General features: G+C 42.9%; 1 protein-coding gene across 3 annotated transcripts in view; it reads left to right on the top strand.

Moving 5' to 3' along the window:
* Window positions 1–11,919: 11,919 nt before the first annotated feature.
* FMNL3 (formin like 3) overlaps window positions 11,920–14,303 on the top strand; it is a 95,156-nt gene continuing 92,772 nt past the window's right edge. For all 3 annotated transcript variants that reach the window (XM_087925274.1, XM_087925276.1, XM_087925275.1), the window contains exon 1: window positions 11,920–12,158. In XM_087925274.1, the coding sequence (XP_087781400.1) occupies window positions 12,042–12,158 (117 nt within the window). In that variant the 5' untranslated portion in view covers window positions 11,920–12,041. The remainder of the gene's footprint in view (window positions 12,159–14,303) is intronic.

Below are 14,303 nucleotides of genomic sequence, written 5' to 3'. Positions count from 1 at the left end.
GGTCGAACCGTACGTGTCTCTGGCCTCGAACGCCTCCGCCCCACCTCTTTTATCCCCTCCCCACCTGCCATTGGTACTTGCATCCTCAAGGTCCCGCCCCAGATCCCTATTGGTGTTTCCGCACACTCCCAAGAGTTCTGCGTACTTCTTCATTGGCTGAGAGGCGGCTCCTTCGCGTTGCTATTGGTCCCACGGCCGCGCCCAAGCAGCTGCGATTGGTTTGCGCACGCACACAGAGAGAGAGAGAAAAACAGACAGACAGACACAGCTAAATATTAAAAAAAAACCAGACGCACAGAAAGACGGATACGTACGTTCGCGACGTTCATTGGTTTCCAATTATCGAGTCTGTAGGCGGCGGCCTTGACGGGTGGAGACTTTTATTGCCACTTCTTCGCAAGCCCTCCTTCCCCAGAAGGAGCGCGCGACCCCTAGCGGAAAGAAGTGCAACATGCACAGCGCTGGCTGCCACGCAGCGCCATTAGCAGGAGTTGATTCTGCTGAGTGCCGGAGGAGGTTTATTTGCGCCTGAAGCGCAGCCTGCTGGTAGAAGCCTCTCATTGCAGGCAACGTGCACTGCTGGGCAATCTACTACTGTAATAATTTTTCTGTCGCTGGAATTTTCAAGCTTTGTACGGAAAATCTACAATAGTCCTCGACTTACAACAGTTCATTTAATGACCATTCAAAGTGTCTTATGACATTGGGAGGCTTGATAACTCAAGCTTAGGACGGTTGCAATGAACACTGATGTCAAATTTGTGGCATCATATTGCCGTCACATGATGTTTCACAATGTTTTTTCCCCTTTGTGGAGCTGGGGTGGGCATGGCCTGCACGTGATGTATCCAGCGCACAGGCCGCCAGTTTGACACCCGTGTCCTAGAATCAGGTGGTCCCCTTTTGCCACCTTCTGACAAGCAAAAGTCAATGGGGAAACCAGATTCACTTAACACCCGGGTTACTAATTTAAAAACTGCACTGATTCACTTACCAAATGTGGCGAGAAGAGTCGTAAAATGTGGCAAAACTCACACAACAAATTTCTCCACTTAGCAACATCAATTTTGGGCTCAACTGTGATTGTAAGTTGAAGATTACCTGTATTGTGTTTCCTTTCAAGCACCTACGAAAAGCTATAACATGGCGCTCTGCAACAATTAACTCGAAGTGACATGATAGCAATATTCCAGTATTTGAGGGACTGCCACAAAGAAGAGAGGGGGCCAACTTATTTTTCAAAGCACCAGAAGGCAAAACAAACAAAAAAATGGATGGAAACTAATCATGGAGAGAAACAATATGGAATTAAGGAGAAATTTCTTGTCAGTGAGAACCATTAACTAGTGGTTGCCTTCAGAAGTTTTGGGTGCTCCATCACTGGAAGTTTTTAAGAAGAGACTGGATAGCCATTTGTTGGATATGATATAGGGTCTCCTCAGAGGTGGTATTCAGCAGGTTCTGACCAGTTCTGGAGAACCAGTAGCGGAAATTCTGAGTAGTTCGAAGAACTGGCAAATACCACCTCTGACTGGAGATTTTACAGTATCCTTCCCTTGCTATGCCCACCAAGCCACGCCCACAGAACCGGTAGTAAAAAAATTTGAATCCCACCACTGGGTCTCCTGCTTAAACAGGAGGTTGGGACTAGAAGACTTCCAAGGTCCATTCTAGCTCTATTCTCTGATTGAATTGCACATGTGGGATACTCTAATCAGTGTAATACTGATAATATTAAATCTAGAGCCATAATATTTTTAGTTATACCACAATCAAGATCCAATTGTGAAAATGAAGTACATTACTTTCATTTTCAAACTAATAGAACAGAACAGAATACTTTATTGGCTAAGTGTGATTGGACACACAAGGAATTTGTCTTGATGCAAATGCTCTCAACGTACATAAAAGAAAGATACATTCGTCAAGAGTCAAGAATCATAAGTAATAGTCATAGGGTACAATAAGCAATCAAATCATACTAGGAAACAGTCAATATAAATCGTAAGGATACAAGTGACAAGTTACAGTTATACAGTCACAAATGGGAGGGGATGGGTGATAAGGAGTGATGAGAAGATTAACAGTAATAGTAGTGCAGACTTTGTAAATAGTTGGACAGTGTTGAGGGAATTATTTGTTTAGCAGAGTGATGGCTTTCAGGGAAAAACTGTCCTTTTGTCTAGTTGTTCTGGTGTGCAGTGCTCTATAGCATTGTTTTGAGGGAAGGAGTTGAAACAGTTTATGTCCAGGATGTGAGGGGTCTGTAAATATTTTCACAGCTCTCTTTTTGACTCGTGCAGTATGCAGGTCCTTGACTGAAGGCAGGTTGGTAGTAATTTTTTTTTCTGGAGTCCTAATTATCCTCTGAAGTCTGTGTCTGTCCTGTTGGATTGCAGAACCAAACCAGATAGTTATAGAGGTGCAGATGACAGACTTATCTTCAAAGTCCTAGAGTGAACAAGTACTAAAGGGGGATCACACAGGAGGCTAAGATCTATCATTCTGTTCTAAAGAACATGGCTGTTGAAAATTAGGAAAAACCTAAAATTAGTTGGATAGTTGAAGCTGGAGGCAAGCTCCTCATTGGAAATGACACAGCCATCTGTTGAGGATGTTTTAATTTGGATTCCTAAACTTGGGCTTCCTGACTTAAATGGCTTCTTCCATCTGTATAATGCTTTGATTCTTGCATGTGGGATAATAAGGAGGAAGTGCCATACATTCCTATTCCTGAGCCTCATTTGGCTGAGGTGTTTTGTTTAGAAAGATTTCAAAAAATTGCAATATATCTGGTGGGAGACAATAGAAGTAGTAAGTGGCCTCATGCCCATGTCCCTCAGGGAAAGGCTAGAGGAATGTTATATATTTAGCCTGGAAAAATTATGAAAGAGTGGTAGTGTGACTGCTATATTCAGAAACCATATTAATATTCATATTAATAATTCAGCTTGAATGTAAATTAGAAAAGCTGCAGCGGCTCTAATCACATTTACTAAAGACTATATAACACTGACCCCAAGGGAACTCATTTCCAAGCAGCAAAGATTAAACCTAAAATCAGTGTAATTTGATTTAGTAGGGAGGTAGATGATCTGGTTTTCTAGATCAAATTCTGGATTGTGGGTGGGCTTCAAACATTTTACCAACTACTGGTTCTCTGTCCAGTTGCTGGGTGGGTGTGGCCATGGTGGGCATGGCCTACTTGGCCTCCTGCACCATGGTAGGGGGGGTCATTTTTGCCCTCCCTGGGCTCCGGCGGCTTTCCTTAAGCCTCCGGGAGGGTAAAAACAGCCTCCCCCGGACTCTGGAGGCCCTCTAGAGACTGGAAATAGGCCTGTTTCCAGCCTTCTGGAGGCTCCGGGAGGCCAATTTTTCTGGAGCCTCCGCGGAGGCCCTGTACTTACCTGGCATCCAAAATGGGCGACATGGGGACTCCTGGGAAGGTGGGGTGGGTGGAGCCAGCCAGGGGGTGGGGTTTTCCAGTTCACCGAACGAGCCAAAAAATTAGCTACGGGTTCACCCAAACTGGGGTGAACCAGTAGCAGCCCACCTCTGCTCCCACCTGGCATCCTGAGGTCAAACACAACCCCAATGCCGCTCTCAATGAAATTGAGTTTGACACCCCTGGCTTAGAGGCTGTACAAGTTTGAATGGGGAGGAAGTGTCTCTGATTCAGTCCTACCCAGGTCAGATCCTTGTTGGTTTTGGGATTGCCCAGATTTGGGGATATTCCATCTCTGACTTTGGATGAGGTAGCACTTCCCCCTTCAGAATTGGTAAATTCTAGGGATTTTCATGGACTCGCAGCTCCTATCAGAAGAACAGGTGTCAGTTATGGGCTTTCCATATGGTCTTTTCACAACTCCAACTGATGCATCACTTGCACTCTTTCCTAAATGAGTTAGACAATCACTCATCCCCCCTCCCCTTAATCTCCCGGTGGATTGATCACTGCAACATGCTTTATAAAAGTTTATATAGAGCTGTCCTTGAATTTTTAACTGGTCTGGAATGCAGCAGTGCAAGCAGTAACGGGCATGCCTATATAATGCATCTGTTTCACAAGCTGCACCAGTTTGTTTCCAGGTGCAATTCAGGATGCTGATTGTTACCTATAAAGCCCTACATGGCATAGGGCCAGGTTACTTGCCTGTTTCCCATAACATCTCCCTGGCCAATACAATCCTGCAGGGTTGCGGTCTCTGGATTCCTTTGATTAAAGAATGGCATCAATAAGGTTCCCCAAAATCCACCTTTTCTATAGCAGCCCCTGCTTCTGGAACAAGGTTTCCCCCAAGAGCTGGATGGTTCTCTTTCAGTTGTTATTTAGGAGAAGCCTAAGAACCAGGGTTTTCTTTCAACCTTTGACGAAGGATAGTGAGATCCCTTGCTTTATCACCCTTGCCATCTTTTATCTTTATCTTTTATTGGTTTTATTTTAATTTCTCTGTGAGAATTAAAGTGGGATATAAGGTTTTTCAATATATATATATATATATATATATATTACTAGTCATACATTGAAACATCAACTGAATGTATTAGATGTACATATTTTTAGAATTACTATAGTTGCCTGCTTACAGCCAGAATGTCCCAATGATAAATAATATGTCAATTATTAAAAGCCCAAAAACTCCACTTCAACCATGTCTCCAGAGACAAACTCAATTTTTATGTATCCAAGCATGCTTGTATCATCTATGAAGTAGAGATCTGTGCCTTAAAAACATATAAGGGATATATATTGCAGAGCCACAGATTGCTAGCATCTACTGCATGAGTTTATATTTTAAGGTGCTGATCTTTGCCACCATTAAGGAGAGCAGATTAAGTGAAGAAACTCTGCCAGTGAGGGATACAACTCATTACAGTGAAACTCCCATTACTATGGCTACCTTGCTTGGAAGAGAATCTAAATAAACTCTCTGTGTATAGGCAGCCAAAAGTTTGAGTTCTATGGGAACAATTGCAGGGCTTTAATGAAACGCATACATTATCAAATCCTGACATTCTATGGTTTTAGCTAGATTATGTTCACATCCTTCCAAAACGGTTAAGAAAGACAAACCAATTCAAGCATGAGAAGAAGATTCATTTTGATTCCCAGCTTCAGGCAAATAATGGACACTTTGACATTTGTGTTGGCATGTTTAAATGATTTGCATTTGACATGCTTCATAGTAGCCTTTCTTAACTTGGTACCTTGTAGCTCTGTTGGCATTGCATTGCAACATCTAGCCCTTCTTTTAGCAATGCAAAAAAAAAAAGGCCAACATACTTGCAGGGTGCCAAATTGGAGAAGGCAGCTTTCTGTTGTTGTTGTTTTTAACTAGTGTTCATACCAGGATAGATGAATTTAATCAGCATAAAGAATGAATCAGCCCCTGAGTGCTGTCCATTCTAAGGCATAGGTGTCAAGCTCAAGGCCTAAGGGCTGGATCCGCTGAGATCTGGCCTGAGGGGCCATCTTGGAAACAGTGAAGGACTGGCCCACGGTGCCCCTGCCAGTGAAAACGGAGCTTGTGAGGCTGCAATGGCCTCCTGCAACCCACTGCCAATGAAAATGGAGCTCGGGAGGGCTCTCCTGAATTCCGTTTTTGCTTGAAGAAGGTTGCAGGAGGCGGTCACAGCCTCCAGAGCTCCATTTTCAGTGGCAGAGTTCTTGGGCCACCATAGGCACCACTAACACAAGTAATGTCGAGCTGGCCATGCCCACCCTGGCCACACCCACCCTGCCCCAAGGTCAAACACAACCCTGATGCAGCCCCCAATGAAATCAAGTTTAACACCCCCTGTTCTAAGATAGTAAAACACATGCAAAGTTTGAGATAAGAAACTTTGAGGAGCCTAGCAACATCAGGAAAGAAAGATCGAGTGCAATTTGAAAGAGAGTGAGAGAAAATACATACGGAACATACAATGTTATTAATGGTTCTAAGTTGATTAGTGATGCAAGAATGAATGATTTGACTTAATGCAGGACAAACCAGCCAGGATTGTGTTTAGATCTGCCAGGTGTTCTTTTATATGTGGCAATAACCTTGTCCTCGAGGGCCATAGTGATAAATTAGAAATCCTTGTGGACCACAAAGAAATACATGGAGTGCTGACCAGCTCTTCTGCAGGTAATGGAGTGGGGCAGAAATACTGGAGATGAAGGCAAGGGAGGTTCTAAATTTGTTACTTAAAAAAAAAAAAAAGGTGGACTTCCAGTTTGGGCTTCTTCGGCGACGGACCGAAATCCACAATTGTGCGTGGTTTTGATCCGTACTCACCGCTGGAGTGCCCTGAGCCACTTGGATTTGGGGCTGAAGCCACCCTGTAGAGGTGGTGAAGAAGCTGCATCTCTCCTCCTCGGCTGGCCATTACTCCCTTTCCCAAAGGTGGTTGCAGAGGTGGTCAGAAATGGCCACCTCAAAGAAGAACCCAATCGGACAAGATTGTGCAGGAGGAAGTTTAAAGGAGAAAGCTTGACTGACCAGGTTGAATGGAGTAAACATCTATTTAAGGTACCTGGGACTAAGACTAATACTATTCCTAAAAAAGATTTTTTTAAAGCGGCGAAAGAGAAAGGAAAAAAGAATTGGGTTTTTTTCTCTCACATTGACAGCTTTAATTGACTTGGAATGCTAAGAAGAAGAGATCTGAACAAGAAATTTATATTAATCCACTTTGACATTAACAGGCTATTTCTAGCTGAAAATAAAGTGTCAAATTTAAATTTAATTTAAAATTTTTTAAAATAAAGACAGCAGAAGAGGGGGAAAAAAGAGGGTGGAATCTGGAAAAATGAAGGAGACCACCTGGAAGTAAAAAGAATCGATAGTGGAATTTTAATAAGACTTGTAAAGGACACATTATAGCTGAAACTTTGTTACAAGATAACAAAGCCCCTGGAAAGAGAAAGTGAGAAAAGAAACAAGAAACAGCTTTGGATTATTGGATGATTCCTGGAATTTTGGATGGTGGATCCTAATGAAATGAAATAAAATTAATTGGGGGTTGTTTAAAAATCTTTAAAATGGCATCACTCCTTGAAGAGCTAAAATTGAGACTTAAAGAACAAAAAGGAGAAGCACAAGAGGAAAGAGGATCTTTTGGCTTCGTATTTCAATTTTTAGAAATGGAGATTTTGAACTATGAAAAACAACAAGAAATGCTTGCAGAACAAGAAGGGCAGGACAAAGAAGAATCCATCTTTAATGACCAAGCAAGTGGCGTAAAAAAGGAAAGGGGGGAAGAGAGTTAAAAGTCTAAGATTTGAAGCAACAACCCCCCAAAAAGAATAATTCAAAAAGTAACTGTTACCTTAGGAAGAAGCAGAAGGGAGGATCACAGAAGGGAGAATCAGATAGAAAAGGGAACAAAAAGGGGAGGGAGAAGAAGAGGAGGAAGATGGAAAGGAAAAGAAGTTATAAAGGACAGAAACAAGATATAGAGAAACAGGAAAAGTGTACAAGAATTAAAGGTATAAGCCTATTTAAAAGACACAGAGACAAAGGTTAAAAATTTAACTTAAAGAGAGGATTCTGCAAGAGTACATGAGATAGCATTGTTATACTAGAAATAGAAAAGAGTTAGAAAGTACGATAGATGATTAAAGTGATAGATAAAATTGTTATTGATGTGTCATGGAATATTTGTCAGTAATTAAATGAAACAAAGAGGATAAGAGAATAAGGCTCTCAATGAGATATTGAAAATTAGAAAAAGATATGTAATTGAACTTAGAAAGGAATGAGATAATTAAAAATAAGGTTATAGAAAGCAAAGAAAGGGAAAAACTATTGAGAAAACTATGAAAATAGTTATAAGATATGGATCAGAATACATAAGATGAATATGTAATCGAGTTTATGTCTGTATGGAGAAGTGATAACCCGGGAGCATGCTGTTCTCAAAAAAAAGATATTTTATTTGTATGTTTTGTGAAAACCCAAATAAAACTTTATAAAAAAAAAACATTGGTGGATTGCACAAAGCTGCTTGGCAGGTGTTGTGCTGACCTGCTCTAGGTAATTTAAGATCTTCCTGATATTTCTGCTACCACCAACCCTTTTCCTGATTTGGACCTCCCCTGTTTCTTTCAGTAATGTGACATAGTGAAACATGGAGATAACCTGTATTGCCTTAGTCAATGAGACAATACTGGGAAACAAGGATGAAATAATGTTTAATTTAAAGATGATCTAATCTTAGCATTTCTCAACTGTGTATTGCATAAAGCATATATTTGCTGTTGATAAAAAAGTTTTTCAACTTGGATACATCTCTGTACTCATTAGAACTATCTTTGTTAGATAATTTAATAAAAATACTCAGCTTTGACTTCATGAGTTTGTATTAAGATTTGCTTAATGTTTCGAAGTAAATTAATTTTGTGTGATCTTCTAGATAAACTAGCTTCTTGGCATTTAGTAACATACAGTAACCAACCATTCCACATTATTCTCCTGATACAACAGTAGCTTTAAGATTCTTCAGCTGAGATTATCGTTACTTAAACTGGTCATTCTGAGTGGTAGAAGATATACTTGGATAAGAATCCAGAGCTTCACTCCCAACACATCTTTCCAGTTCCCTATTTCCTAGTTGAAAGTGGAACTTCAGACTTCTCTAATCTATCCCCCCCTCAAGAATTTAGTTGAGAGGATGTGCTCTGGCTTAAAATTCTTGGAATGACAAATTCCATTTGCCATCATCACAGAGCCCTTCATATCCATTGGTTCCCTCATCTAGACAAAGTAATAGCAGAATATCTTATTTTAGAATGTTTCTAACCTCTTCAACTTTTTTTGTATTCAACAAAATTTCCTATGTCAATCTTAGACAGTTACATCCTTTGGTAGATGATGAACATCAAATTTCATAGAAATAAACCTTGCATATGGAAGACGCAGTCACTTAATTGGGTTACCTCTTTTCCACTTATTTTTAGGAAGTTATAAACAGTGAAGAATTCTTTTGAGGAGGGCTTAGAATGGGTGTGGAACAACTGATCCAAATTTGTTAGAGTTCTAATATTTCCTATTTGTGAAAGTCATACTTTGAGTACCTATACAGGATAACTCTTGCAGACAGAAGTCCCTAAGTAGACAAGGACTTTGTCTCACTGTCATATTATTTGGTTGTCCTAGTACAGTCCTATTAAAAATACAGATGCCCTATACTTTTTTGCTACTGAGTTACATGGTACTTGTGTCTTCTAGCTGTACCAAACATGTCCTTTTAAAAGACCTATTAACATAACGCATTAAGCTTACAAAAGCCTGTAAAACACAGTATAAATTGGTATGCTTTATGCAGGGGTGGGATACGACAGGATGAACTACCGGTTTGGGATTTACAAGCTTCCCTGCACGCTGCGAGCCGTGCACCTATAAATCGTCATCAGCATGCTGCGTGCAGAGAAGCAGCCTTTGAAACAGCCCTCTTTTCCTGCTTTTCTAACTGCAGCCGTCCCTCGCATGGCAGCTGAAGTTGAAAAATCAGGAAATAAAGATCAGGTAAGAGCCTGGGTGGGCGAGTGGGCAAAAACATCAGCAGACATAGAATTCTATGTCATAGAATTCTATAGACATAGAACTCTATGTCTGCTGCTCTTCAGAGCTACCGGTTCTACAGAGGTGGACAGAACCGGTAGAAACCTACCCCTGGCTTTATGTATGGGACAACTCCCAGCAGATTTTACTACTATCCACACACTTAAAGGAAATTTGCCTATACAGGTAGTCCTTGACTTATGACCACAATTGAGCCCATAATTTATTTTGCTAAGTGAGGCATTTAAGTGAATTTTGCTCCATTTTATGACCTTTCTTGCCACAGTTAAGTGAATCACTTCGATTGTTAAATTGGTGACACGATTGCTAAGTGAGTCTGCCTTCCCCACTGACTTTGCTTGCCAGAAGGTCGCAAAAGGTAAGCAGATGATCACCAGACACTGCAACCATCGTAAGTATGAGTCAATTGCCAAACTCCTGAAATTTGATCATGTGACTGTGGGCATGCTGCAACGGTCATGTGAAAAACAGTCATAAGTCACTTTTTTCAGTGCTGTTGTAACTTTGAACGGTCACTAAATGAACTGTTGTAAGTCGAGGACTACCTGCACTCTAATGAATGGGGAGGATCAATGGCTAGGGAATTTGAGGAGTTAAGCCTAAAACCTCTGGGAAGCCTTTTCACGGGTAGAGAGACCCACTTACATTCCAAGAACTGTATTTGCAGCACCAGAATTCTCTGCATTCTCAGTGCAGATTTCTCCATTGCCTGGATTAAGGTCCAGTCATTTCCATCTCTGCTGCTTCTCATAGAAGAGAACACTGTAGCTCCGGGTTGAACTGTGGAGCCCTCGGTGCTCTCAGAGCTTCGCTGTCTGCTTGCAGACCTTTCATTACCCAACTAACATCACCGGTACAAGTCTGTAACATGGACACACTAATCAACCTTCTTTGTTAAACTGATGATGTTACCCTAGCCAAGTAATGAAAGGTCTGCAGGCGAACAACCAAGCTCAGACTGCAGCAAGGAGTCCATAGTGATGATTCTGGCTGGGCATGATGGGAATCATAGCAGAGCAAGGTGCCTGATTTAGTAAAGACTAGCGAATTGGTCTAGTTTGGCACGACGCTGCAGCCTCAATTCTGCCATCCGTATCTGAAACCGGGCAAAGATGCGCCCTTTGAAAGGAAGAACGGTCAGGACCTGCGCCATTCCGACCTCCGCCATCAGGGGGCAGCCGTTCTTTTCCTGTCGCAAGCAGCGGAGGCCTCGCAGTGGGAGGGGCAGGATTGAGTAACGGCTCCCTTTGTCCTCTTGACTCAGTTTGCAGCGTGCACAAAACCCGGGGAAGCGGGTGTAATTTTTCTAGGCGAGGTTTCGCTTCGGTCCTGTCTTTCGCTCTCAGGACTGGAAGAGTACATTTTCAGAGTAATGTCTGTTTAGAAAAGATGCACCTTTTGTTTTCAGTTTGCTCGGGAAGACAGCTCCCCCGAACTCAGGTTTAGGGGCGTGTGCGCCTGTGTTATGTAAAAAAGATACACATAGTCCTCTTTTATGCTCCGGTTCGTATGGGGGGGGGGGAATGCAATCTTTAACAACAGGAGGATTGTTAAGTTACGATTTTAGGGTCCCAGTGTGAAGCATGTTCAAAATTGTAGGTCGTAGTCCCCGCCTCCCTTCTTCTCCACCACGGAGCTTCATTTCTGCAAAAATACCTCATTCCTGCAGGTCGCCGGATTCCCTATACGTGCTCCTTTTTAGATGGCCGAGTGATCCTCGCTGAAACCAGAAAGGATTAGACTCAAAGACTATCGTAGAAGTAGAAAAATGGCCAATTGGAATATGGAGCCCAAAGACTTAAAACACGCGAATCCGAACGGAGTGGAGTGACTTCGAAGTAAAGGTGGCCCGAGTGGAACTTGGGAGGTCTAAAAAGCATTTGCACTATTCACCCGAAGTTCCCTCTCGAATGAACGTGTACCTTAAAGCAGCTAAAATCACATCAGTTGGGGCTTAAAAATTGTTTGCCTCTCGGGAGTCGACAGCCTTATCCGAAAGCTATCGATTAAGGTGATTGCTTGTTTTGCAAACCGTGTGAGCGGGACTGGGGCCTGCAAGGAAACAAGAGGCGAAGTTCGGGACGATCTTGGGGTGTTGCCTCAAAAACAAAGCGCCCTCTTCAGGTGCTGCGCTTGCACCTCGGCTGGCGTCGCGAAGGGACCTTCGCCAGACGCGCCTGCAATTTGGGGGCGCCACGTGTGGACGAAGGCGGCTTCTTGGGAAGGGGCAGCACATCTCGGGGAAAGAAGAGGGAGGGTCGGGAAGGAGCCGTCCTTACTTTCTTCTATTGGACGGACGATGTCTTCAGGCGGGCGGTGCCGGGGGCGGTCCCGACAGCCCCGTCTTGTCCCAGGCCGGGCACAGAGGGAGGGATTGGGAGGTAGCTGTCGCCGCCTGGCCACGGCGGCTCACTTCCACACCGACGATCCAGACGGCCCGAGCCATCCCCGCCTCCCCTGGAGCCGCCGGGGATGGGGAACACGGAGAGCGGGGAGCCGGGCGGGGGGCCCGGGATGTTGCCGCCCCCGCCGGGAAGAGTTCCCATGCCGGATCAGGGAGAGCTGGAAGAACGCTTCGCGATGGTGCTGGTGAGAGAGACCCCTCCTCCCATCCACCCCGCCCCCCCCGGTTAGATCCCTGCATAGATTCCCCCCCCCCCCAAAAAAACACAAGCTGCCTCAGAGACCTCGCAGCGTTTATTGCAAATAAACTCGTCCGCATCTCCGACCTTGCTGGAAATCGGTTCCTTTCGAGCCGCGCTCTCTACGAACAGAGATGGATCACCAGCCTCAGTGCCTTGCTCCTTTTTTTCCTTTCCCTTTCCCGCTCCCCTAACTTTTTCGGACACTTCCACACACACACACACGGTCCTAAAAGATCCGGGAAAGCATTCCGGATCTCTTTCTTTAGCTGGGATTGAAGCGCAAGCCCTGGGGGGCGGGGTGGGGGGTTCTGCCTCCCTGATTTCCACTTGTTCTGGTTGTTTCCCCACTTGGGTTTTTCTGTTACCCTTGTATGCCCGTCGCCTGTAGTTGTGTGCTCAACTCTTTTCCCTGCGGAGCAAAATTCCCATCGAGGTGGCAGTTACTCCAAGTAGATCGTGTCATTTCAGAGATAATCGCACCCACCTCTGTCCGTCAGCTATTTTTTTTTCCTGTTAGATACCTGCCTCCTCTCCCCCCCCCCTTTGCATTGCTCATGCTCCTAGTCCTATAGGTATCTTTTTTATATATCCACTCACAGAGGCTTGAGACTTCGTTTTGACCGATGCCCATTTTTTAATCTGCCTAGAATGTGTCACCGCTGGCAAGCAGATTTCTCTTAAAATTTCAGATTTGCACTGAACTGTTCTGGCCCAAGGTGGGCTTTTGATTAAGAGCCAGGAGGTCAATGGTCCATCTATCTCACCCTTGTTATTTCCTATTCTAGTGGGAAATGTCATCATATACTAACTTCCTTCAACTTTCTTGCCTTTATCCACTGCACATAGGATATCCTTTTTAAAAAAGTTTTTTTCCCCATTTCCCCTTCATTGTTCATCCTAACTTTTCCTTGCAACCATGGCGTTGGGTTGATTTCCCTTTTTTTCACTAACCTGGCTTTACCTACAGAAATGCTGCAGTGTTTGGGTTTTTTCTTCCCAAGACTGACTTGAATGGGAAAAGTTTATGAAGCAACCTTGTCTGGGATGTATATAGTTTAGTTCTGTCCTGCCCAAGCTTTGATGGAAGACATCAATGGATTCAACTGATGGATTTTCATATTTTTTTAAAAAATCTGAATCTAGTTGATCTTGTTAACCTGGAATCTTGTGGGTTGGAAACCTATGGCCTAATTCACACAAGGCTCTAAAAAGCTTAATGTGCATTGTTTGGTTTTAGTTTAATTCACATATTGTGGACCCAGCCTTTGTAGATTTAAATCTTGGATTTGGGGTTACATGTTGTATGAACTTAACCAGTTACAGTTTATGCAAAAAAGCATGGCTAATCAAACCATGACTACATAAAGGGATGAGGATGCTGGGTATAATATTGCATTACTTTCCTAAAATGAGGTTTTATAATTCCTATTCAATCCAAATAGAAAACAATATGGGGTTATACAGGGTTTATGTCATTTATTCATTGACCTGGATTTCTAGTAATACTCCTAATCTGTATTAAGAGCTCTGATGTTAAGAATTAATGTGCTGAAATTCATTTCGGAAGTGTTACTGTAATCTAAAAGACTGGAGGATAACCTTGTGACTGCTTCGTAAAAAGAAGAAAGGAAGAGTTGTGTGACTCCTCCTACTTCCATAAATATATTGGGATGAAATATGTATGTGGAATTAGATGTGTTCTTAGATGTTACATTGAATATTCTTCCCAGGAGTTCTTGGCAGTGTGTGTAGCTCTTGTTCACTTTGTTCCTCCCACTCTCCTAAGATTAGACTGAGAGAAGCCTTGACCAGTCACTTGCCAAAAATGCAAGAAGAGCCACTTTTGTATCTTGTAGCGTTAGACTTTTGCACCTTGACTGCACTGTGAAGGTCTGGTGTGTAAACTTTTCTTCACCTATTGAGTTTCTTGTAAGAACTTGTAAGTTTCAAAAAGAAGAAGAAGAACAGATGTTCCCCCTCCAGATTCAGTGTTTGAAGGGCTAAGGCTGCCAACAGTGAGGAAAAGGATTTGTCAATAGAGTCAACAAATGTCCTCCCTTGGTGCATTCTGAGAATGAATTGAGATATG

The sequence above is a fragment of the Pseudonaja textilis genome, chromosome 2, assembly GCF_049901715.1.
Source record: "Pseudonaja textilis isolate UNSWEBS1 chromosome 2, rPseTex1.2, whole genome shotgun sequence".
NCBI classification, from domain to species: domain Eukaryota; kingdom Metazoa; phylum Chordata; class Lepidosauria; order Squamata; family Elapidae; genus Pseudonaja; species Pseudonaja textilis.
Note: the sequence above shows the minus strand (reverse complement) of the source record. Positions and strands in the feature narration are given on the sequence as shown.